The sequence below is a fragment of the Bos mutus genome, unplaced genomic scaffold (assembly GCF_027580195.1).
Source record: "Bos mutus isolate GX-2022 unplaced genomic scaffold, NWIPB_WYAK_1.1 CTG233, whole genome shotgun sequence".
Taxonomy (NCBI): domain Eukaryota; kingdom Metazoa; phylum Chordata; class Mammalia; order Artiodactyla; family Bovidae; genus Bos; species Bos mutus.
In genome coordinates this window covers 163910-191551 of record NW_027219742.1, presented here as the reverse complement: position 1 = coordinate 191551, position 27642 = coordinate 163910, and the positions used below count along the sequence as shown (strand labels likewise).

The window sequence follows — 27642 nt, the reverse complement described above, 5'->3', positions numbered from 1 at the left end:
GCCTCGATGGACATGAATTTGAGCAAGCTCTGGGAGTTGATGATGGACAAGGAACCTTGCATGCTGCAGCCTATGAAGTCACAAAGAATTGGACATGAATTGAGTGACTGAAGTGAACTGATGCCTTATAGCAGCAATACTTTTTTGCTGTATATTTTACTTTAAAAAAACAATCTTTATAAACTTATGTTATAATAAAACCAAATTAGAATGGTATCCAAAATTGCCACTTGGAAAATATTTAATATATTTCACTAATAATTTTTATTATTGAAAATAATATACTTTAATACCCAATTGTTTCAATATTATATTACATCATATCCCCAAATGTAATATAACTAAATAAATAGTTTAAGAATATAAAAACTCTCAGTTCATTTGCTCAGGTTGATTTTTGAATATATGTTTTATCAATTCATACTAACCACAGTTTTATTTTTATTAATTAGTATGCCTTTAGGCAAACTTTAATTGCCTTTATTACCTAAAATGTATATATGAACCAAAACTACAGTTGTTTGCAGTCTAGACTTCTGATAAGGAAGGTAATAGCTTTCTGTGTCACAACATAAGCTAGGATAACTATCGTGACTTATAGCAAAACCAAAATGATTTAATCATAAGGAAGAGAAATTTCTTTCAATCAAACCATTAGTTGACCAATATGTTATGATTTCAATCAGTCCCTAATATGTTCATATAACTTACCCAACTTAATACTATACAATGGGCTTAAACAGTAAAGAATTCATTCTTTGTACACTCAAGTCACTATCAGGACCTGTGGTCAATATCTTTTATTGCACAGAATATTGACAATTATTCCCAGTAGGGACCATTTCACCTGGATAGAAAAACATTGCATAGTGGTTAAGAGTGTAATCTCTTTTGACAGAATGCTTGAATCAGTTGTGTCTTTGGATATGTTCTTAAACTGATAGGTGTATGTCAGTTCTTTCATCCATAAAAGGTTTATAAAGATGTAATTCAGAAGATTAAAGCAAGGAGTAAATGATTAACACAAAGTGTGCTTAGAACAGATTTTGGAATTTAGCATGTACAGTATGAGCTAAATTTATTTTTAACTTCTGAAAATAGATTTTTTCAGATAGTATTGCTAATTATTAAATATGAAAGTGGAAGTCACTCAGTTGTGTCCAACTCTTTGAGACCCCATGGACTATACTGTCCATGGAATTTTCTATGCCAGAATACTGGAATGAGTAGCCTTTTTTCCCAACCCAGAGATTGAACCCAGGTCTCCTGCAATGGAGGTGGATTTTTTACCAGCTGAGCCACAAGGGAAGCCCATTAAATATGAGGATACCATGAATAATATCAGTTTGTGTGTTTAAACTGAGAATACTTAAACACAGATTCAAAAAAAAAGAGCGAGAGAGAGAAGCAGCATTAAAAAGCTGGAAACAAAATAATTCATCCAAATAGAATAAATTAGGGGTAAAGTCAATAAAGATGATAAGGTATTTAAATATACCTTTACATTCTGCAGTCTATCCTTTTATTCTTGTCTAAGGCACTAAGAAGAAACTCAAAGCTCTTTCTATTTGGGGGCGGTGACTTGCCCTGTAATCTCAGTTCTATGATGCCTTCAAGAAAAGTCATTAAGGGAGCAGATCCCAAGAGGACACAGGTGGCCAGGCTGTGAGAGGGCTCCTGGGCCCAGCAAAGTTGGCAGAACCTGTTGGAAGAGCTCTGGGTGCAGAAGTACAGGTGCAAAGGCAGGAGCCCTGGGAGCCACAGCAGCAGGGAGATGTCACTGCCCTGTTAGCCTTGATTCCCACCAAGAGGTAGAAGAAGAGGGTTGTGATCAAAAGAAACAAACAAACAAAAAAAGATCATTGAGTTTCAGTTTGTCTAGCTTTGACTTTAAGTATGTGCATTTGGCTTCACAAAAATTAAAAATTTTTGGTGTGAAAACACAATGTTAAAAAAATAAATGAAAAGACTAACTATAACCTAAGATAAAACTCATGGATCATATTTTCTAGAATATATCAAGAATTGTCAAAATTCAACAAATTGACAGCAAATAAAACTTTAGAAAGTACTTTAAAAGCTTGAACTGATATTTCTCCAAAGAGAATATAAGAATGGTAAGCACATAAAAAGATTTTCAACATAATTATCTATAAAAGAAATGCAAATTAAAACCATGATGACATAAGAGTAGGCACCCAATAGAATGATCAAATAAAAAAGCAGACAAAAATCAAATACTAAGTGGTATCAAGTTTGTGGAGGTGCTGGAATTATTAGCATTATGATTGCTAATAGAAATGCAAAATTCTACAAACATGTGAGAAAATAATTTGGCAGTTCCTTTAAAATTAAATACACGTTTCATATAATCCAACAATCCCACTCTTGGGTAATGTCTTCCTAAATGAGAATAAATTTCAGAAAAGAATCAGAATTATCTTGAAGCAAAAGAATGGCTAAATTGTTCACAAGGTTTGCAAACCGGGACACATGACCTTGGGCAACTAGGGAAAAAAGAATCCTCCTGGTGAGGAGACAGATGAGGGGGTGAGGGATTTTTAAATGCAAAAGCCTTAGAAGCCACAGTTGAGATACTCATAAGGGGATTGAAGGCCGTTACAGCCTGATCATAAGTCTTTGCAGCTTGACTCTAAGTTTTTGATGACAGGCTTTCATTGGGGTTTCTTATGGGCCTTCCAGACAGGAAATTCAGTAGTTCTTACAGTTTTGTTTATGTTTTATATTTAATACTTGATTTTCAAAATTCATGAAACCAAAACAAAGAGAAATAAAGGAGAAAATAGAAAAAAGTACCAAAATCAGTGAAGACTTTAATGTTCTTCTCTCAGTAATTAATATATCAGGAAAAAATAGGAATGATATAAAATTTTGAACAAAAATCTTCATCAATTTAATTTATTGGAGATTTAGAGAACACAAAAGAAACACAGGTTTAATTTCAGTTTTAGTATTTATATGCAAGGGGCTTTCCTGTAGCTCAGTCAGATAAAGAATCTGCCTGCAATGGAGACCCTGGTTCTATTTCTGAATCAGGAAGATCCCCTGGAGAAGGAAATGGCAACCCACTCCAGCATTCTCGCCTGGAGAATCCCATGGACAGAAGAGCCTGGCAGGCTACAGTCCATGGGGTTGCAAGAGTCAGACACGACTGAGAGACTAAACCACCACCACCATTCATATGCAAAAATAGATTACTTGTCAGTGTTATAAAGAACCATGACATGTAAAGACTGGATAAGAAGAAATCAAATTGCCATTTAAAATATGAAATATATTAATTTTCTCAGCAAAACTAGCTAATACATAGATGAAGCAATTATTTCTGACACAATATTAACTTTAAAAATATATAAGGAATATACAGTATCAAATATGATTTAAAATAAGATTACACATTTATAAAATAAATGTTATAAAGTATCTAGAAATCAGCCCCAAATATTAAGTATATCTTTTAATTTTAATCTAACTGAAATGACCTGAATTAATCAATGAAGTTATTAAAATACATTGTCATTCACAATTCAATGCAATACAAACCATCCTTTTAATTGCATTTTTTGGGGAATGTGATAACCTACTGTAAGGAAAATTAAATGTTAATAGATGAAATAGTCACTTTTTAAAAGTAAGAGTCAGAGCTTTAAAACTCAAAAACATGCTTTATAACTCAAAAACATGCTAATAAAATGTTAAATATAGTCTCAAAAAGATATATAGAACTATAAAACCAAGTGCAAAGTATAATAGAGATACATCCATTTATATACAGGAATTTAAAATAATTTTAAGAGGGCTTCCCTACTGGCTCAGACTATAAAGAATCTGCAATCTGCCTGCAATGCAGGGTACGCGGGTTCAATCCCTGGGACAAGAAGATTCCCTAGAGAAGGGAATGACTACCCACTCCAGAATTCTTGCCTGGAGAATTTCATAGACAGAGAAGGGAGCCTGGTGGGCCTCAGTCCACGGGTCACAATGAGTCTAACAGGACTAAGTGACTAACACGTTCACTTTCACGTGATAAATCACTACAAAAAGATGAAAAAAAAATGCAGATATATTTTTGATATCTCTCGTAAAATTGACTCTTTATATAAAATCAGTAAATAAAAGTGGATTTCTACTTAATATCATATAGACAGAAGGCCATACTCTGACTGCGTAAAATACCAAAATCTTAAGTTAAAGCTGTGAAGTTCAGTTCAGTTCAGTTCAGGTCAGTCTCTCAGTCGTGTCCGACTCTTTGCGACCCCATGAAGTGCAGCACACCAGGCCTCCCTGTCCATCACCATCTCCCAGAGTTCACTGAAGCTCACGTCCATCGACTCGGTGATGCCATCCAGCCATCTCATCTCTGTCATCCCCTTCTCCTCCTGCCCCCAATCCCTCCCAGCATCAGAGTCTTTTCCAATGAGTCAACTTTTCTCATGATGTGGCCAAAGTACTGGAGTTTCAGCTTTAGCATGATTTATATGGCAAAGCCAATACAATATTGTAAAGTTAAAAAATAAAATTAAATTAAAAAAACAAAAACAAAGAACACCCAGGGCTGATCTCTTCTGGAATGGACTGGGTGGATCTCCTTGCAGTCCAAGGGACTCTCAAGAGTCTTCTGCAACACCACAGTTCAAAAGCATCAACTCTTCAGTGCCCAGCTTTCTTCACAGTCCAACTCTCACATCCATACATGACGACGGGACAGACCTTTGTTGGCAAAGTTATGTCTCTGCTTTTGAATAAGCTATCTAGGTTGGTCATAACTTTCCTTCCAAGGAGTAAGCATCTTTTAATTTCATGGCTACAGTCACCATCTGCAGTGACTTTGGAGCCCCCCAAAATAAAGTCTGACACTATTTCCACTGTTTCCCCGCCTATTTCCCATGAAGTGATGGGACCAGATGCCATGATCTTCGTTTTCTGAATGTTGAACTTTAAGCCAACTTTTTCACTCTCCTCTTACATTTTCGTCAAGAGGCTTTTTAGTTCCTCTTCACTTTCTGCCATAAGGGTGGTGTGATCTGCATATTTGACGTTATTGATATTTCTCCCGGCAATCTTGATTCCAGCTTGTGCTTTTTCCAGCCCAGCGTTTCTCATGATGTACTCTGCGTATAAGTTAAATAAGCCAGGTGACAATATACAGCCTTGATGTACTCCTTTTCCTATTTGGAACTAGTCTGTTGTTCCATGTCCAGTTCTAACTGTTGCTTCCTGACCTGCATATAGATTTCTCAGGAGGCAGGTCAGGTGGTCTGGTATTCCCATCTCTTTCAGAATTTTCCACAGTTTATTGTGATCCACACAGTCAAAGACTTTGGCATAGTCAATAAAGCAAAAATAGATGTTTTTCTGGAACTCTCTTGCTTTTTCGATGATCCAGTGGATGTTGGCAATTTGATCTCTGGTTTTTCTGCCTTTTCTAAAACCAGCTTGAACATCTGGAAGTTCACAGTTCACATATTGCTGAAGCCTGGCTTAGCATTACTTTACTAGCGTGTGAGATGAGTTCAACTGTGCAGTAGTTTGAGCATTCTTTGGCATTGCCTTTCTTTGGGATTGGAATGAAAACTGACCTTTTCCAGTCCTGTGGCCCCTTTTGAGTTTTCCAAATTTGCTGGCATATTGAGTGTAGCACTTTCACAGCATCATCTTCCAGGGTTTGAAATAGCTCCACTGGAATTCCATCACCTCCACTAGCTTTGTTCGTAGTGATGCTTTCTAATGCCCACTTGACTTCACATTCCAGGATGTCTGGCTCTAGGTGAATGATGATACCATCGTGATTATCTTGGTTGTGAAGCTCTTTTCTGTCCAGTTCTTCTGTATATTCTCGCCACCTCTGCTTTTAAGTTAGTAAAAGTTAATTCAGGAAGATAACTTCAAATAAGTATGAAAATTCCAAAAGTACAAAACATAGTGAAAGATTTTCATTACTTTAAGTAAAACATAGAATTTTTGTAGAGCTGACACACTCTAGACAAAGGTAGTAGAGTAAATGGTAAGACATATTTTCGAAGTTTGGGGCAAGATTTAGGTGAAAATATCCAAGAACATTCACAAATTCATAAGAAAAATTCAGCCTCTCCAAAAGAAAACTTAAAAGTATAAACAAACAATTTACAGAAGAGAAAAATGACAAAATACTCTCCAATATATGAGTATACGTTCAAACCCTGTAGTAATGAAGAAGGTAAAAATTTTAAAGATACAGAAAAACCATTTAAGGGCCCATTATTAGATAATAAAAAAAATAAAAACATTACAATTGCCAGGAATATAAAGAAATAATGCAATATGATCACGTATTGCACAGTTGGAAAAACAAGAGACAAATTGGGCCATAATGGAGAATAATCCAGACTCACTAACTGTGAAGGACTTAATACACATGAGCCTGTAAATGTATGTGAGCACATATTAATAGGGAAGAAGAAAGTTACAGTGCTTGGATGTGTGGAAATTTTGTCTCAGTAAGATTACACTAGGGAAAATAAATAACAGAACACAGCTCATAAAATATCCTGAACTACCTTTACACTTTCAGATGACCTTAATCTTTTCCTAAGGCAGGTATGAATTTGATGAAAGTCATCCTGGAGTTAAGGTTTGTAATTTGCTGCTCTCAGTTTTCAGATAGCTTGCCCACAATAAACTGATTTGCTCTTAGTATTCTCACAGATTTCTCCAGTGAACTATTAATATATATTTGATTGTCATCTCAGGAATCTCATTTGATTGTGCTTCATGGAACAGTCTTTCAAGATCCTGTTTTCAAAAGGAAATCTCTGAACAGTGTTGGTGGGAATGTAAATTGGTTCAGCCATTGTGTATGGAAAACAGTATGGAAGATCTTCAAAAATATAAGAATAGAACTACCATACAATCCAGCAATTATACTTCTGGATATTTATTCAAAGAAAATAAAAACACTAACTTGAAAAGATACATGAATCCCTATGTTAATTGCAGTCACCAATTTACAACAGCCAGGATATGAAAGCAAGCTAAGTGTCCATGCATAGGTGAATGGATAAAAAAGATGTGGTATGCATATATATGTATGTCTATATAGATGTGGTACATGTATCTGTACATCTGCCTATCTATAAGATAGATAGATTATAGAATATTACTCAGCCATACAAAGGAATAAATTCTTATCATTTGCAACAACAGGGATGGATATGAGGGTGATATACTAAGTGAAATAAGTCAAAGAGGGAAAAGAAATACTGTATGATTTCACTTATATATGGAATCTGAAAAAGAAAAAAAAAGGAAACAAAACAAAATAAAAATAGACTCATAGAAACGGGGACAAATTGGTGGTTGCCAGAGGGGAGGGCCATGGGGGGAAGGACAAAATAGGTGAAGTAGATTAAGAAGTAAAAACTTCCACTATAAAACAATTCATGGGGGAGTGTATAGTCAATAATCCTGGAATGACTTTGTATAGTGACGGATGATAATTGTTCTTACAATAAAATTTCAGTTCAGTATCAGTTCAGTTCAGTATCAATTCAGTTCAGTCGCTCAGTCATGTCCGACTCTTTGTGACCCCATGGACTGCAGCACACCAGGCCTCCCTGTCTGTCACTAATTCCCAGAGTTTAGTCAAACTCATGTGCATTGAGTTGGTGATGCCATCCAACCAACTCATCCTCTGCCGTCCCCTTCTCCTCCCACGCCTTCAATCTTTCCCAGCATCAGGGTCTTTTCAAAAGAGTCAGTTCTTTGCATCAGGTTGCCAAAGTACTGGAGTTTCAGCTTTGGCATCAGTCCTTCCAATGAATATACAGGACTGATTTCCTTTAGGATGGACTGGTTGGATCTCCTTGCAATCCAAAGGCCTCTCAAGAGTCTTCTCCAACACCGCAGTTCAAAAGCATCAATTCTTTGGCCCTGAGCTTTCTTTATACTCCAACTCTCACATCCATACATGACTACTGGGAAAACCATAGCTTTGACTAGATGGACCTTTGCTGGCAAAGTAATGTCCCTGCTTTTTAACATGCTGTCTAGGTTGGTCATAACTTTTCTTTGAAGGAGCAAGAATCTTTTAATTTCATGGCTGCAGTCACCATCTGCAGTGATTTTGCAGCCCAGAAAAATAAAGTCTGTCGCCATTTCCACTTTTTCCCCATCTGTTTGCCATGAAGTCATGGGACTGGATGCCATGATTGTAGTTTTCTGAATGTTGAGCTTTAAGCCAACTTTTCCACCATCCTCTTTCATTTTCATCAAGAGGCTCTTTAGTTCTTCTTCATTTTCTGCCATAAGGGTGGTGTCATCTGCATATCTGACATTATTGATATTTCTTCCGGCAATCTTGATTCCAGCCTGTGTTTCATCCAGCCCAGCGCTTCTCATGATGTACCCTGCATATAAGTTAAATAAACAGGGTAACAATATACAGCCTTGACATACTCCTTTTCCTATTTGGAACCAGTCTGTTGTTCCATGTCCAGTTCTAACTGTTGCTTCCTGACCTGCATACAGATTTCTCAAGAGGCAGATCAGGTGGTCTTGTATTCCCATCTCTTTCAGAATTTTCCAGAGATTGTAGTGATCCGCACTGTCAAAGGCTTTGGCATAATCAATAAAGCAGCAATACATGATTTTCTGGAACTCTCTTGCTTTTTCGATGATCCAGCTAATGTTGGCGATTTGATCTCTGGTTCCTCTGCCTTTTCTAAAACCAGCTTGATCATCTGGAAGTTCATAGTTCACGTACTGTTGAAGCCTGGCTTGAATAATTTTGAGCATTACTTTACTAACGTGTGAGATGAGTGCTAGTGTATGGTAGTTTGAGCATTCTCTGGCAGTGCCTTTCCTTGTGAATGGCATGAAAACTGACCTTTTCCAGTCCTGTAGCCACTGTTGAGTTTTCCAAATTTGCTGGCATATTGAGTGCAGCACTTTCACAGCATCATCTTTCGGGATTTGAAATAGCTCAACTGGAATTCCATCACCTCCACTAGATTTGTTTGTAGTGATGCTTCCTAAGGCCCATGAGTTCACATTCCAGGATGTCTGACTCTAGGTGAGGATCACACCATTGTGATTGTCTTGGCCATGAAGATCTTTTTTTATATAGTTCTTCCATGTATTCTTGCTGCCTCTTCTTAATATCTTCTGCTTCTATTAGGACCATACCATTTCTGTCCTTTTTGAGCCCATCTTCACATGAACTGTTCCCTTGGAATCTCTAATTTTCTTGAAGAGATCTTTAGTCTTTCCCATTCTGTTGTTTTCCTCTATTTCTTTGCATTGATCGCTAAGAAAGGCTTTCTTATCTCTCCTTGCTATTTTTTGGAACTCTGCATTCAAATGGGTATATCTTTCCTTTTCTCCTTTGCTTTTTGCTTCTTTTCTTTTCACAGCTATTTGTAAGGCCTCCTCAGACAGCCATTTCCTCTTTTGTGTTTCTTTTTCTTGGAGATGGTCTTGATCCCTGTCTCCTGTACAATATCAGGAACCTGCATCCATAGTTCATCGGGTGCTCTATCAGATCTAATCCCTCAATCTATTTCTCACTTCCACTGTATAATCATAAGAGATTTGATTTAGGTCATACCTGAAGGATCTAGTGGTTTTCCCTACTTTCTTCAATTTAAATCTGAATTTGGCAATGAGGAATTCATGATCTGAGAGCCACAGTCAGCTCCCGGTCTTGTTTTTGCTGACAAGATGGAGCTTCTCCATCTTTGGCTACAAAGAATATAATCAATCTGATTTCAGTATTGACCATCTGGTGATGTCCATGTGTAGAGTCTTCTCTTAATTTGTTGGAAGAGGGTGTTTGCTATGACCAGTGGATTCACTTGGCAAAACTCTATTAGCCTTTGCCCTGCTTCATTCTGTACTCCGAGGCCAAATTTGCCTCTTATTCCAGGTGTTTCTTGACTTCCTTCTTTTGCATTCCAGTCACCTATAATGAAATGGACATCTTTTTTGGGTATTAGTTCTGGAAGGTCTCGTAGGTCTTAGAACTATTCAACTCAGCTTCTTCAGCAGTTACTTGTCGGGGCATAGACTTGGATTACCATGATATTGAATGGTTTGCCTAGGAAATGAACAGAGATCTTTCTGTCATTTTTGAGATTGAATCCAAATACCGCACCTCTGACTCTTTTGTTAACTATGATGGCTCCTCTATTTCTTCTAAAGGGATTCTTGCCCACGGTAGTAGATATAATGTTCATCTGAGTTAAATTCACCTATTCAATCCGTTTTAGTTCCCTGATTCCTAAAATGTTGACACTCACTCTTGCTATTTCCTGTTTGACCACTTTCAATTTGCCTTGATTCATGAAACTAGCATTCCAGGTTCCTATGCAATATTGCTCTTTACAGATTGGACTTTGCTTCTTTCACCAGTCACAGCCACAACTGAGTGTTGTTTTTGCTTCAGCTCTGTCTATTCTTTCTGGAGTTATTTAGCCACTGATCTCCAGTAGCATATTGGGCAACTACCAACCACGGGAGTTCATCTTTCAGTGTCCTATCTTTTTCAAATGTATAAAAATATTAAATCACTATGTTTTATACCTGAAACCATAACCAAGTAGGAACCTATAGGGTCTTCCCAGGACAGAGCCCATCCTGTCCTCCACCTATCTTTTGTTTGTAGAAAAACGTTAGCTTCACAGGCCTTTGTCTAGTTACAAAGAATAAATTTCATGAGAGAAAATGCAGAAAGAAAGGAAAACTATGAAGCAAGACAAGATAATAATAGTTTAACCACTAAACAAAGTCAAGGACCTTTCACTTCCTCCTCAATGGCTATCAATAATATCGTGAAACCACCACTAGGAAGAAGAAGTTAACTATATGCTGATCACAAGAACAAAGATCCCAGACTCTTTGAAACCAGGTTGAGGATGTTGACTCCGGATTAACGCACCACCAACCAATTACATGAGATCTCTGCCTATCCACACCACATTGGTTCTACCTTCTTACAACTCAGATGCAAAATGATCATACAAGGGCAAAAGAACAGTGGCACCACAGTTCTAGGAAGAACCTCATTTGTTCCTGGAAAACTAAGATGTATACCAACACCCTCCTCCATTAACCTTGACCTTAAAGTCTTGCCTTAATCATCCCCTGGGCTTCCCTGATAGCTCAGTTGGTAAAGAATCAGCCTGGCTTGCAGGAGACCCCAGTTCGATTCCTAGGTTGGGAAGATATGCTGGAGAAGGGATAGGCTATCCACTCCAGTATTCTTGGACCTCCTTTGTGACTCAGCTGGTAAAAAATCTGCCTGCAATGTGGGAGACCTGGGATCAATTCCCGGGTTGGGGAGATCCCCTGGAAAAGTGAAAGGCTACCCACTCCAGTATTCTGGCCTGGAGAATTCCATGGATTGTATAGTCTATGGGATTGCAAAGAGTTGGACACGACTGAGCAACTTTCACTTTCACTTCACTTTCAATCATCTCCTCGGTGACAATTTGATTTGTGAACTAAGTTCCCTGCTTCTCCATTCTCTGGCAGTTGAATAAAACTTGTGCTGCTTCAATCTCAGCTTAGGTTTAATTTTGGCTATGCAAACCTGGAAGTGGAAAAGAAACTTCCTTGCCTAAACAGGGGGCCTCAGCTGGGCTAAGGCCCAAATAAGGGTCCATATGACCTAATTCATTAACAAAACTAATATAATATTGTATGTTAATCGTAATTCATTTTTTTTTAAATACTACATTCTGCAATGGAGAAACACATAAGAGCTATCAATACAAGCTCTGGGGAGTTTAGAATATTAACATAGCTATTTCAGAAGCATGGGGCTTCCCAGGTGGCCCTAGTGGTAAAGAGCCCACCCACCAGTGCAGGAGACATGGTTCCATCCCTGGGTTGGGATGGCATGAAAACTCACTCTAGTATTTTTGCCTGGAGAATCCCCTGGACAGAGGAGCCTGGTGGACTACAGTGCATAGGGTTGCAAAGAGTCAGACACAACCGAAGTGACTTAATACACACGCATTCCAGAAGTATGTTGTTATTGCACTGTGTTTATTCTTGGCCCAGTCCTCTTTCAACTTTATGTCTCCTAAGGGATCCATCAGCCTTTCAAACAGAGGGGCCTCCTGAGCATTGGAATAGCACATTAAAAAGTAGCCATAACTCTCAACTTAACCACAGAGTCCTCACTGTTCCAATGGTAACCACTGTCATATTTTTAAACCATTCCCACATACGCATATTGGCCTACATGCTACAATGCAAGACTATCATTTGAGGATTTGCAGAGAACAGCAGTTATCTTTTGTTATCATCTATGCTATATCATGGGCTGTGAGATAGAATTCAAGATAAAGCAGGTGAAAGTAGAGCAGGAAAGGAGGATTTATAAATGTATAAATGATGTTACACATTTATAAGAAACAACTGAGTGATGTCAGTAATGTGATTTGGTAGTAGAAAAGAGGAACCAAATAAAATTGTATATATAAATATATGCATACTGTATCACTATTGTTTATGGAAGAGCATAACTGTCTTTGGAAATTTCTGCTACAGGGAAGTTTCTGGTTATATAACTCATAACCAGAAACAATTTTGAAAGCACATATTCTAAGAAGACAGTTGAAATAAATGAAGGGTAGTTAATGACTATGAATAAACAAACCATCTCTGGTGAGTCAGAAGCCTTGAGAGCAAGATAATAGTCTGTGAAATTCTTAAGAGACTGTAAAGGATGTAGAGAAACATTACATCAACCATTCCTCAGAATCTACTGAGCGCTTACTGAGATTGTGTACATTTCTTGGATATGCATAGTCTGATGACGGAGATTCACTTGAAAATAAATGCACACAACGCATAAGGTAAGAGATCTAACAGAAATAGGGACTTAATAGCTGCGTGACTGAGGTACTAGAAATAAACAGAGGAGGCAAGGATAATTCTGATAATTCCTAATTTAATGGCTGGGTGGCTATTGTTGTCAGCAAAATAAGATACATAACATAGAAGAGGAGGGGAAAACTTATTGAATTAATTTTGGGGTATCTTTTTGTGTAATTATTAAAATACCTTAATATAAAGTTTATAATGCATTCAACAAAGACTGTTTAGAAAATACAATGGCATTCCAAAAGAGTCAGCTCTACTGGAGTGGCAGATTTCAGCCAAGGGCAACGCTGACTGACTGAGAAACAGGCAAAATATCAAAGCCCAGAGTGTCAGAAAGAATTAGATACTTATGTGCTTTAGAAGCAGATGGAATGAACGTGACAGCAGAATGTTAGAGAAGTCTTGAGCAGATATTCTGACTACCTAAGCAGATTGTCTGCTGAGGCTAATATAAAGAATGACTTTATTGAAACCAGTGAATTTCTCCAAAGTTTCTTTCAACATAAGCATGAGAGAAGACAGAAGAACTTCTAGGTGGGAAGGGTGACTGTACAAACAGAGTATGATTTAGGGGTAGTTCTCCATAATTTCCTCATCTGTGTGCCACGTTCTAGGGCTCTGACAGAAAGCCTCTGTTGTTTAAAGCAAGGGGAAGTCACTTTTTCTTGGTATTGATTAGACATGCTATCATCTTATAAGTAAATTTATTGGAAACTAAAAGACTATTTTTCCAATATTATTTTATATTTATCAAGATAAATTATTCTTGTTTGTAATGTAATTTTTTCTAGCTAAAAGGTATGGGTTTATTTCGAAGTGGGTTAACCTCTTGTATGTTTGATTCTCCCAGAGGCAGGTGTAAGAATGGAACCTGGCAAAATTTCCAAGAAGAAAACAATCATTTAAGGATTTTCAAAGAGCAGAAGTTTAATAATACTTGAAAACCTTTCATACTTGAATGTTCACTATTGTAGATTTTGTCTTAATTTTTTTTTTCTCTGTCTAGGTTATAGACTTGGTAACTTATGTAGTAATTTCCAAAATTCTAGGATTCTAAATTGTAGCTAAAGTTAAGTTTTGAATTTTTTGGAAATATTTATGACTGATTTTATATTTTCAATTTCTTACAATAATACACTTCAAATGCTTACTCACATAGGTTGAGTGTATCATATGTTTAATAGAGGAAGACACAGAAGCAGGCAAGTATTTTTTTTTTTCATACAGATATTATGAAAACAACTATACAAGGAATCATTTCCGTTAGGTATATTTCTCAATATATATTGACTTTCATGTAAATAGAATTCAGGATCAGAAAGCAAGATATTGGAAACAATTATATACTAAAAAGCACATTAAGAAAAGTGGGGTGCATATTCCAGAATTACAGTACTAGGTAGAAACTGGATCTTAGGAAGGATAGGGCCCAGTTATCATAACTAATGAAGGTGGTCAGAGCAGGAGTCATCAGAAACTACTTTTGCTGCTAAGACCAAAAAAGCTGAATTGTATTTTCCTTGCTCTTCCCTCTCATCAGGAAGGATGGATGCCAGAGGAGTCAGAGGTAGGGCTGCCTTCAGCAGGGATTGTTGGCATTCCAGAGACAAGGCTGAGCTTAGCAACACTTGTGTGCTTATTTGCAGCACGTATAGATCATTTGATAGCATAAAGAAATAAAATATCCATTTTCCCCCTTTTTATATGGTTGTAATATGGTGTCCATCTTCAGATCTTCTTAAGGAGTTAATCTAAAATAGGAAAAATTTGCCTTTGGTTGATGATTAAGCCCTTATTGTCCTTATTTTCATAAGCTTTGTTTTTATGCTTTAGAGTTAGGTCTTATTCTACTATGTGCTCTATGGATAAGAGTATTATTAAAATAATGATTGCATTTTGAAATCCCTGTTAATTTTTGTGTGTGTTTATGTATGTGTATTCATACTTGATCTCCATTTTCTTTAAAAGACTTGACTTACTTCTTTTCTAAAACTGTTTATATCAGAATCCAACATTGCCTTTTGCACAGTGATGAAGTTATTATGTTGCTAACTGATCCTCTAACAAGAAATACATGCTACAGGGAGAATTGGAAAAAAAAAAAATTGAAAACTCAGGAAAAAATATCTGAAATAAATAAACTTAATCTTTTCATTTGCAGGTGAAGACTCCAGGACTAAGAATGGGGACATTGTTAACCTGATGATTGACAGAGGTTTAGAAGAAGAGCCAGCCCTTCAAGTAGGTCATTTGCAGTGTGCCTGGATTCCACACATATAGGGCCTTCGGAAAAACAGTCTGTCATCCTACTTTCTGCACAGAGGGATTTGACCAGCTACTTTCTGTCTAAGCACGCAACCTATTGACTTTTTACATGGCAGACAATGCTACTCATCACTACATTTCATCTTTCTTCTTGGTTGGTATTCCTGGGTTGCAAGATTTTCACTGCTGGATCGGCATTCCTGTCTGCCTCCTGTTTTCCCTGACCCTGCTGGGGAACAGCATAATCATCATTACCATCAAACTAGAGCCAAGCCTCCACCAGCCTATGTATTTCTTCCTTGGCATGCTGGCAATGAATGATATGGCCCTTGCGTCTTCCACAGCCCCCAAGATGCTTGGCATCTTTTGGCTGGATGCACATTGGATTGACTTTGATATCTGCCTAGCACAGTTGTATTTCATCCACACATTTTGCATAATTGAGTCAGCCCTCTTAGTTGCCATGGCCTTTGATCGCTATGTAGCTATTTGCATCCCACTACAATATACAACCCTCCTGACAACAACAATGGTCATGAAAATGGGTCTAGCTAGTGTGGTCCGAGCTATCTTCCTGGTTTTGCCATGTCCCTTTCTCATTAGAAGACTACCGTATTATACCAAATATGTCATCAATCATGCCTATTGTGAGCACATGGCTGTGGTGAAATTGGCTAGTGCAAACACCCATGTTAACAGAACATATGGAATCTCTGTGGCCCTTTCAGTGATGGTACTGGACCTTGGGCTCATAGCCACATCCTATCTCAAAATCCTCCAGGCGGTCTTCCGGCTCTCCTCTCAGCATGCCCGCTCAAAAGCACTGGGCACCTGTGCTGCCCATGTGTGCACTATCCTTGTCTCCTACACACCTGCACTCTTTAGCTTTCTAACTCACCGCATTGGCAAGAAGGTGCCTCCAAGTGTCCATATCATTTTTGCAAGTTTGTACCTTCTGGTGCCGCCCACAGTCAATCCCCTTGTCTATGGTGTCAAGACCAAGCAGATTCGTGACCGAGTGATTGGTCTCTTTTTCCCAAACAAAAAAATTTCTGAAAACTAAGATATTTAAATACAAACCCATGGTGGTAGAATCTGTTTCATGAAGTCATAGTACATTAATAACAGTTACAACCTTGTCCCCAACTTATTTTTTGATTCATCTATGGTTTTAATCGGGGATATTTAATGCTGTACATTTATTTTTTTTCTCTATTTTCAATTTTTATGCTTTCTTTCTTTTAGAACTAAAAATGTGTTTCTTCACATTCACAAATATTAAATTATTGAAATACTTAACATTTCAATAAATGTTAGCAACAATTGTTATTTGTTGTTAATATTACTTCACATTCTATATTTATTCATAATATTTAATAATATCCACTCATGTGAAATGACTAGGTTAGTTATTGTAACAATTTAAAACTTCTCAACATACTGGACATTGCCATTCTTGAAAACATTTTTTTCCATTTTTAATTGTTACATGCTTTGTTTAAAAACTGTAGAGTAAAAATCATTTTTAAGTGTCTTTTTACTCATTATTTTAGTAGCAATGATGAATCAGCATGCCAAAAATGAAGCACATTTCTCTCAATGTTATGTATTTATTCCAATACGTTTGCTCTTCTTTTAGGTATCATGGTAGATTTTTCAGTCTCCTTATGTCTGATCAGTATTATAATATTTTGGCAACCTCCTAGGCAAGAGTCACTTCTATTTTACTAAGGAAATGTCCAATCAGGGTAACCTGGTAACATGATTATGGATTCTCAGTAACACTTGAAATACTTAATCACTTTCACTTCACACTTGTGAAAGTCCTATTTATCCATGTTCAGTTCCCTTTTCTTTGTCTTCAGAGAATATCAATTTCTCAGTCACATTCATCCAGTGCTGTTTGCAAGCAATTTGCTTCGTAATTAGGAACATTCACTTTACTATGCATGTAACACAGAGGGTCCTAATTAAGACCCATCTATAAATGCTCTGTGCAAAATATCCTTTTACTTTTAGGATTGTTTTATGGAATGAATGCTCATTGAATTGGAAATTGTTGATTCTTGACAAAGATTGGAATATATTTTTCAAATACTTATTGGCCAAAGTATGTTTTCAAATGAATGAGCTTCCTAGCCTCTGACTTTTTTTCTGCTGTAGCCATAATCTTACCTATTTATAACTGTATTTGTATCTCATTAACTTTTGTATGAATTACACTGCAAATAGCTTGATTCCTTACAATAATGTAAGTCTTCCTTTTTTTTTTTTCAATGAGTGTATGCTGAGTGGCTCTAATGTTGCTTCTGTTACTAATGACTGGCTGTGTTTCATTTTTGACTGTATAAATTCTGAGTTTCATCATTGATTAAACAGAGGAAATAGTTTTTATACTTTATAGTGTCAGAGCAAGGATTAAATTAAATGATGACTGAAACACAGTTATCACAGTAATAAATAATCTTCTTCCATATTATCATGAATAGTGCCAAGATAGGTACTGAAATTTGGAAGATCTGTTAGAAAAGATGTTTTTCCAAATACCAATAGAGTTCTGAAATAGATAGCTCTATATTCCAAATGCCAAGATAGAAGATAGGTACTGAAATTTGGAAGATCTGTTAGAAAAGATGTTTTTCCAAATACCAATAGAGTTCTGAAATAGATAGCTCTATATTCCAAATACCAATAGAGCTCTGAAATAGGTAGCTCTCTATTTTACAAAGATATCCTCTTAGTTATTCCACATTCTCCAAAATGGACATTTCACACTTATTCACCCACCCAAACCATCCTAAAAAATTTATTGTCTCAGTAAGTAACACATCAAATCACTTAAGTCAGTGGGAGAATCAGTTAATGTCATAAAGCATTTATTAAGTGTCAAATATTCGTCCAAATATATGAGAAACAAAGTAGTAAAAAATGAACTAATTTTTATTTTAAAAAATCAGCATATATCCCAGATAATAAAAAAAAAAGATAAATTCAAAGTAACAGTTTAAAAATTGTTCAGGTAATAATGGAATACCAAAACTACCACAAGGAGACAATTTTCTAAGGTATATTGGAGGAGATGCTAGGAAAAGGATGACTTGAATCTTGAAGAGTAATGATAACATATCCATGTAGTAAGGGTGTCAAAGGTTTTCCAAGAGGCAACATCACAATGGAGGTGAATAGACACTGTATGAAAAGTAAAAATTCATCCAGAAGAGAGTCATGGCATACTAAAAAAGGAGAATAAAACTTAAAGAAAAAAACATAATTAGAAAAGCAGGAGGGGAATCCAATAAGAAAATATCCAATTTGGGGCACTGTGATGGTCATAGTTCACCATGAGAAATAAAGAGTTGTACAATGGGAATGGTGAAAGGGCCATACAATCTTGTATGCAATGAATGACCTTGTCTCCAGGTGATAAATCTAGCCAAAAATCAGAATTCATTTAATTAAATGCTACATTATACTTTGAACTTATAGAGCCTAATATTACTTTTGACCTACTTCACAGAATATGACTTTGTCAGGTTCATGGGGCAATCTGTAGCACACAGGCTAAATCCATCTTGCTGCCTCTTTTTCTAAATAAAAAAAAATGTATTGGATCATCATCATATCCATTGATCAATGTATTGTTGATGGAGGCTTTGACACTATAGGGGCAAATTTGAATAACTAGGACAGAGATCATACAAAAAGTTTAAAATATTCACTGTCAAACTCTTATATAAAAAGTTTGCTAATCTATAATTTAGAGCAACACTTCACTACATTATAATGTGTTAGTTGAGATTCCCCAGGGACTCAGGGGTAAAGAATCTGCCTGCCAATGCAGGTGATTCAGGTTTGATTCCTGGGTCAAGAAGATACCCTGGAGAAGGAAATGGCTACCCACTCCAGTATCCTTGCCTGGAAAATTCCATGGACAGAGAAGTCTTTTGGGCAACAGTCCTCGGGGTTGCATAAGAGTCAGACATGACTTAGTGACCTAAAAACAACAAATTTTTCATCAGATATAGGTCTGTTTTTTCATTCATTGCTTCCTATATACACACATTCATGTGTGTAATTTAATTTAGTTCTAGGAACAACAACAGATTTCGATGACCAAAATGTGCATATATAATACAGAAAAAAACAGTATCCTTTGAGAGATTAATAGATTTTCCTTTTTAATAATAGTTATCAGTTCAGTTCATTCGCTCACTCGTGTCCGACTCCTTGCAACCCCAAGGACTACAGCACATCAGGCCTTGCTATCCATCACAAACTCCCCGAGTTTACCCAAACTCATATCCATTGAGTCGGTGATGCCATCCAACCATCTCATCCTCTGTCGTCCCCTTCTCCTGCCTTTAATCTTTGCCAGCATCAGGGTCTTTTCAAATGAATCAGTTCTTCCCATCAGAAGGCCAAAGTATCGGAGTTTCAGCTTCAGCATCAGTCTTCCAATTAATATTCAGGACTGATTTCCTTTAGGATGGACTGGTTGGATCTCCTTGCAGTCCAAGGGACTCTCAAGAGTCTTCTCCAACATCACAGTTCAAAAGCATCAATTCTTTGCTGCTCAGCTTTCTCTATTGTACAACTCTCACATCCATACAAGACTACTGGAAAAATGATAGCTTTGACTAGATGGACCTTTGCTGGCAAAGTAATGTCTCTACTTTTTAATATGCTGTCTAATTGGTTATAACTTTCCTTCCAAGGAGCAAGCATCTTTAAATTTTTTGGCTGCAATCACCATCTGCAGTGATTTTGGAACCCCCAAAAGCAAAGTCTGTCAATGTTTCCACTGTTTCCCCATCTATTTACCATGAAGTGATAGGACCAGATGCTATGATCTGGTTTTCTGGATGTTGAGCTTTCAGCCAACATTTTCACTCTCCTCTTTCACTTTCATCGAGATGCTCTTTAGTTCTTCACTTTCTGCCATAAGAGTGGCATCATCTGCACATCTGAGGTTATTGATATTTCTCCCAGCAATCTTGAAACCAGCTTGCTATTCATCCAGCCCAGTGTTTCTCATGATGTACTCTGCATATAAGTTAAATAAGCAGGGTAACAATATATAGCCTTGACATACTCCCTTCCTGATTTGGAACCAGTCTGCTGTTCCATGTCCAGTTCTAACTGCTACTTCCTGACCTGCGCACAGATTTCTCTCTGGTATTCTCAACTTTTTCAGAATTTTCCAGAGTTTGTTGTGGTCCACACAGTCAAAATCTTTGGCATAGTCAATAAGCAGAAATAGATGTTTTTTTCTGGAACTTTCTTGCTTTTTTGATGATCTGATGATCCAGTGGATATTGGCAATTTGATCTCTGATTCCTTTGCCTTTTCTAAAACCAGCTTGAACATCTGGAAATGCATGCTTCATGTACTATTGAAGCCTGGCTTGGATAATTTTGAGCATTATTTTACTAGTGTGTGAGATGAGTGCAATTGTGTGGTAGTTTGAGCATTCTTTGGCATTGAATGAATTGAATGGAATTGAATGGAAGTGAATGACTTGAGCATTCTTCGGGATTGGAATGAAAACTGACCTTTTCCAATCCTGTGGCCACTGCTGAATTTTCCAAATTTGCTGGCATATTGACTGCAGCATTTTCACAGTATCCTCTTTTAGGATTTGAAATAGCTCAACTGAAATTCCATCACCGCCACTAGCTTTGTTCCTACTGATGCTTCCTAAGGCCCACTTGACTTGACATTCCAGGATGTCTGGCTCCAGATCACACCATTGTGGTTATCTGGGTCATGAAAATCTTTTTTGTATAGTTCTTCTGTGTATTCTTGCCACCTCTTCTTAGTATCTTCTGCTTCTGTTAGGTCCATACCATTACTGTCCTTTATTGAGCCCATCTTTGCATGAACTGTTCCCTTGGTATCTCTTATTTTCTTGAAGAGATCTCTAGTCTTTTCCATTCTATTGCTTTCCTCTCTTTCTTTGCACTGATCTCTGTGGAAGGCTTTCTTATCTCCCCTTTCTATTCTTTGGAATTCTGCATTTAAATGGGTATATCTTTCCTTTTCTCTTTTTCTTTTCACTTCTCTTCTTTTCACAGCTGTTTGTAAGGTCTCCTCAGACAACCATTTTGCCTTTTTGCATTTTTTTTTCCCTTGGGGATGGTCTTGATCCCTGCCTCCTGTCCAATGTCATGAACCTCTGTCCATAGTTCTATATAAGAATAAATATATGTAGTAATCTGTCTAGATATTTAAGTCTGTATAACCCTAGTAACAGAAACAGATAAAACTTTAACAGAAAAGATCAATTAGATTAATATCTCTCATGAATATAGATACATAAATCTTCAACCAACTGTTAACAAATAAAATCTAATAATATATTAAAAATATTACATTACATCCAAGTGAGTAAGATTGTGTGCAAGATTGGTTCAATATTTCAAAATCAATGAATGTTACCCATCACATCATCAAGCTAAATCATATGATGATATGAATTGATGCAGTAAAAACTATTTGTGTGTGACGGAGGGATAAAAATCCAACAGTCAGGAGGACTACAAGATGGCAGAGGAGAAAGTGGACATGGAGTACATCTCTCTCTATGGATGCATCATGAATACACCTTCAGACACAGAAATGCATGCAGAACACCAGCTGAGAGTGGACAGGAGTACCTAACCGGCAGAAAAGAATATAGAGAAACACCCAAAAACTCGGTAGGACCAAGTAACTAGGGGAAAAAATTAGGCATATTAGTAGGACTGGAAGTGTCCTCAGCGGGTGGGGGAACTGAAGCAGGGGTCCAATCCCCACACTGGGGCAAAAGTCTGAGTCAGAGGAGAAACATTTTAAGGTCAGAGTGAAACAGCTGATCTGTGGCAGCCTAAATGGAATGAGAATCAGACAGTCCTTGTACAGCCATACACACTTCAGACAGGGATGCTGGTCCCCTGGAAGGTGCAGCGGCTAGGACCTGGAGCTTAAGGATTGCTCCACAATCCCAGAATGAGGGCTGCTATCTGTGGAGAGATGGATCAAGGGGATGCGAGGGAGGAGATTGTGGTGGGAAATGCCTGTGGAGGAAAGCTGGGCAGCCATGGAAACAAGAAGATACTGCTGAGTCACGTGTAGGGGGTGGAGCCATCACCATAGCCTCTCTCCCCACATGCCAGCACCTGCAGCTGAACAATAGAGAGCTGACCCATCAAACACCTGGCGCACTGAACGACAGAGTAGGACCCCACTTTAAGTGCCTGATGCGCTGATCTACAGAGTAGCACCCCAGCCGGGGGTGCTATATGTGCCTGACACACTGAACAACAGAGATGGACTTTCTTGGGGGCTCAGTGGTAAAGAATCCACCTTTCAATGCCTTTTTTTTCCCTCAGTCACATTTTTTATTGTTGATATAAACCTCTGCCTCTACATTGGTCTTTTGCAGCTCTATGGAGTTTTCCTTTTTTTTTTTTTTCTCTCTCTCTATTTTAATTTTAGTTTTCAATTTTTAAATTTATTATTTTTATACATTTATTCCTTTGTTTGCTTTTCCTGTTATTCTTTTCCCCTTGCAGTTAATCTTTAATGTATATAAATCTTATATACCTCTATTTAACTTTGCATATCTATTCTTTCTTTCTTTGCTTTCTTCTCAACATATTTGTTAGTTTTATTTTCATAGCTTTATTCCCCAATTGGCACCTTGCTTTACTTTTGTTTTCCAGTTTGTGCTTCAGTTAGTTTTGTTCTTACCTGGTAGATATAATTTTTGGTTTCTTTTCTTCACTGGGTCAATCTATTGTAGTTTATTTTTGTTGGACTGTTTTGATTTTGCTTATGGGTGTATATGTATATGCAAATATTCAGCCACACATTTTATTGTTGCTAAAACCCTCTGCTCTACATTGGGCTTTTGCAGTTCTGTAGAGTTTTCTTTTTTTCTTATTTTTTTCTTTGATCTTTTTATAATTTTAATTTTTTAAACCAATTACATTTTCTTCTACATTTATTCCTTTGTTTGTCTTTCCTACTCTTCTTTTCCCTTTGCAGGTAATCTTTAATGTACATAAACTTCTTCATCTACTACTATTTAACTTTACATATATTTTCTTTCTTTCTTTCCTTTCCTTTCAACATATGTGTTAGTTTTGTTTTCATTGCTTTATTCCCCACTTGGCACCTTGCTTTAGTTTGGTTTTCCAGTTTGTCCATTAATTAGTTTTGTTCTTGAAAGTGAAAGTGAAGTCGCTCAGTTGTGTCCGACTCTTTGTGACCCCATGGACTGTAGCCTACCAGGCTCCTCTGTCCATGGGATTTTCCAGGCAATAATACTGGAGTGGATTGCCATTTCATTCTCCAGGGGATCTTCCCGACCCAGGGATTGAACCCAGGTCTCCCACATTATAGACAGACGCTTTACCGTCTGAACCACCAGGGAAGTGGTAAATAATTTTTTTTTCTTTCCATTGTGTGCCAGGTCAATATATTGTACTTTATTTCTGTTGGACTGTTTTGAATTTGCTCATGGGTGTATATGTATATGTGTATATTCCATTATTTTAACTATTATTTGCCTGATTTTGTAACTGTCATTTGCCTGGGGTTTGTCTTTGGTTTCTCATTTTGGGGTATTTGTTTTAATCTCACTTATTGACATGACAAACTACTTGTGGAATCCTCGTTCCTGACCAAGGATCAAGCCCTGAGCCTTTGGAGAGGGAGCCCAGACTCCAAAATCCTAAACAACCAGAGAACTAATGTCAGGGAGTATCAGGTATTAAGAACTCACACAAAGGAAACCACTTTAATACAAATGGTTTGGGCATCACCCAACCACCAATAGTACACTGTGTAGGACATATCATCTAAACAAACAAAACAAAAATACCAACCCAATCATCAGCAGACAGGATTACCACTTCCCTTAGCCTTGTCCATCAGAGGAAAAACAAACAAACAAACAAACAAGCAAACATATAACTCAGCACAAATCTCACCCCATTAGAAGCTTACACAACCAACTGGACCAAACTTGAGAGGACAGAGGAAATAGGCAAACTATCTCAAAAAGAATTCAGAATAACGACAGTAAAGATAATCAAAAACCTTGAAAACAAAAAGGAGAAAATACAAGAATCAATTAACAAAGACAGAGAAGAATTAAAGAATAAGCATAGAGAGACAAACACAATTATTGAAATTAAAATACTCTAGAAGGAATTAATAGCAGAATACCTGAAGCAGAATAATGAATCAGTGACTTGGAAGATAAAATGGTGGAAATAGATTCTGAAGAGCAGAATAAAGTAAAAAGAATGAAAAGAACTGTGAACGGCCTCAGAGACTGCTGGGACAATACCAAATGCATCAACATTCAAATTATAGGGGTCCCAGAAGAAGAAAAGAGAAAGGGTATGGGAAAATTTTTGAAGAGATTATAATTGAAAATTTCCCTAACATGGAAAAAGAAATAGCCAGTCAAGTCCAAGAGGCACAAAGAGCCCCATACAGAATAAAACCAAGGAGAAACATGCCAAGACACATACTAATCAAACTAACACAGACTAAACTCAAAGAAAGAATATTAAAAGCAGCAAGGGAGAAGCAACAAGTAACATACAAGGGACACCTCATACTCTTAATAGCTGATCATCAGCAGAAACTCTGTAGGCCAGAAGGGAATGGCAGGATATATTTTAAGTACTGAAAGGGAAAAATCTACAACAAAGATTACTGTACCTGGAAAGATCTCCTTCAGAATTAAGGGAGAAATAAAAAGGTTTTCAGACAAGAAAAAGTTAAAAGAATTCAGTGCCACCAAACCAGCTTTACAACAAATGTTCAAAGGACTTATATAGTCAAGAAATACAGGAGAAGAAAAAAAAAAAGATCTACAAAATCAACCCCAAATAATTAAGAAAATGGCAATAGGAACATCAGCTCAATACATATATATCAATAATTACTTTAAATGTAAATGGACTAAATTCTCCAACCAAAAGACACAAACTGGCTGAATGGATACAAAAACAAGACCCATAAATATGTTGTCTACAAGAAACCCAATTCACACCTAAAGACACATATAGGCTGCAAGTGCTGCTGTTGCTGCTGCTGCTATGTCACTATAGTTGAGTCTGACTCTGTGTGACCCCACAGATGGCAGCCCCCCAGGCTACCCCATCCCTGGGATTCTCCAGGCAAGAACACTGGAGTGGGTTGCCATTTCCTTCTCCAATGCATGAAAGTGAAAAGTGAAAGTGAAGTCATTCAGTTGTGTCTGACTCTTAGCGACCCCATGGACTGCAGCCTACCAGGCTCCTCCATCCATGGGATTTTCCAGGCAAGAGTACTGGAGTGGGGTGCCATTACCTTCTCTGAGAATGCAAGTGAGAGCATGGGAAAATATATTTCATGAAAATGGGAAGCAAAAGAAAGCTCAAGTAGTAATCCTCATATCAGACAAAATATACATTAAAAGAAAGATTACAGGAGATAAGGAAGGACAGTGCATAATGATCAAGGGATCAATCCAAGAGGAAGACATAACAATTTTAAGTATCTATGCACCCAACAGAGAAGCACCTCAATACATAAGACAAGCACTAACAGACATAAAAGGAGAAATGGACAGTAACACAGTAATAGTAGGAGACTTTAACACCCCACTCACACCAATGGACAGATCATCAAAACAGAAAATTAATAAGGAAACACAAGTCTCAAATGATCCATTAGATGATTTGGATCTCTTTGATGTCTTCAGGACATTCCATCCAAATGCAGAAGAATACACACCTTCTTCTCAAGTGCACATGAACATTCTCCAGGATAGACCACATCTTGGGTCACAAATCAAGCCTCAGTGAATTTAAGAACATGGAAATCATATCAAGCATCTTCTCCAGCCACAACACTATGAGACTAGATATCAATTAAAAGAAAGAAAATAAAAACTGTAAGAAACACAAACACATGGAGATTAGAAAACATGTTTCTAAATAACAGGTTACTGAAGAAATCAAAGGGAAATCAAAAAAATTCTAGAAACAAATGACAGTGAAAACACAACTCAAACCCTAAGGTATGCAGCAAAAGCAGTTCTAAGAGGGAAGTTTATAGCAATACAGTCCTACCTCAAGAAGCAAGAAAAACATCGAATAGACAACCTAACTTTACACCTAAAACAACTAGAAAAAGAGGAACAAAAAAAACCCCAAAGTTAGTGGGAGGAAAGAAATCATAAAGATCCTATCAGAAATAAATGAAAAAGAAATCAAAGAAACAAGAGTAAAGACTAATAAAACTAAAAGCTGGTTCTTTGAGAAGATGAACAAAATGGACAAACCTTTAACCAGACTTATCAAGGAAAAAAGAGAGAAGAATCAAATCAACAAGATTAGAATTGAAAAAGGAGAGGTTACAACAGTCAATGCATAAATACAAAGGAGTATAAGAGACTATTATGAACAACTATATAGCAAAAAAAATGGATAACCTGGAAAAAATGGACAGATTCTTAGAAAAGTTCAATATTTCAACAACCTAATTACAAGCACTGAAATGGAAACTGTCATCAAAATCTCCCAAAAAACAAAAGCCCAAGACCAGATGGCTTCACAGGAGAATTCTATCAAACATTTAGAGAAGAGCTAATGCCTATCCTTCTAAAACTCTTTCAAAAAATTTCAGAGGACGGAACACTTCCAAACTCATTCTACGAGGCCACCATCACCCTGAAAACAAAACCAGACAAAGACAACACGCAAAAAAAGACAACTACAGGCCAATATCACTGATGAACATAGATGAAAAAATCCTCAACAAAATTTTAGCAAATGGAATTCAGCAGCACATCAAAAAGCTCATACAACATGATCAAATTGAGTTTATTTTAAGGATGCAAGGATTCTTCAATATACACAAATCAATCAATGTGATACACCATATTAACAAATGGAAAGATAAAAACAATATGATCATCTCAATAGATGTGGAAAAAGCCTCTGACAAAATTCAGCACCCATTTATGATTAAAACTCTTCAAAAAATGGGCATGGAAGGAACATACCTCAACATACTAAAGGGCATATATGATAAACTTACAACAAACCTTATTCTCAATGGTGAAAAACTGAAAGCATTCACCCTAAGATCAGGAATAAGACAAGGATGCACACTTTCCCCACTACTATTCAACATAGTTCTGGAAGTCTTAGCTACAGAAATCAGAAAAGAAAAAGTAATAAAAGGAATCCAGATTGGAAAAGAAGTAAAGCTCTCACTGTTTGCAGATGACATGATACTGTACATGGAAAACCCTAAAAATAGTATCAGAATATTACTAGAGCTAATCAGTGAATTTAGCAAAGGTGAAGGATACAAAATCAATACACAGAAATCACTTGCATTTCTATATACTAACAATGAAAAATCAGAAAGAAAAATTTGGGAATCAATCCCATTCACCATTGCAAAAAAAAGGGTTAAATACCTAGGAATAATCTTATC

At 36.9% G+C, this 27642-nt stretch overlaps 1 protein-coding gene across 1 annotated transcript; it reads left to right on the top strand.

Annotated features, from left to right (window-relative positions):
- Positions 1-15262: 15262 nt before the first annotated feature.
- On the top strand, positions 15263-16216 carry LOC102271925 (olfactory receptor 52P1-like). Its single transcript, XM_005902315.2, has one exon. It carries the CDS (start codon positions 15263-15265, stop codon positions 16214-16216), a length of 954 nt encoding a protein of 317 aa, XP_005902377.2.
- The last annotated feature ends 11426 nt before the right edge of the window (positions 16217-27642 follow it).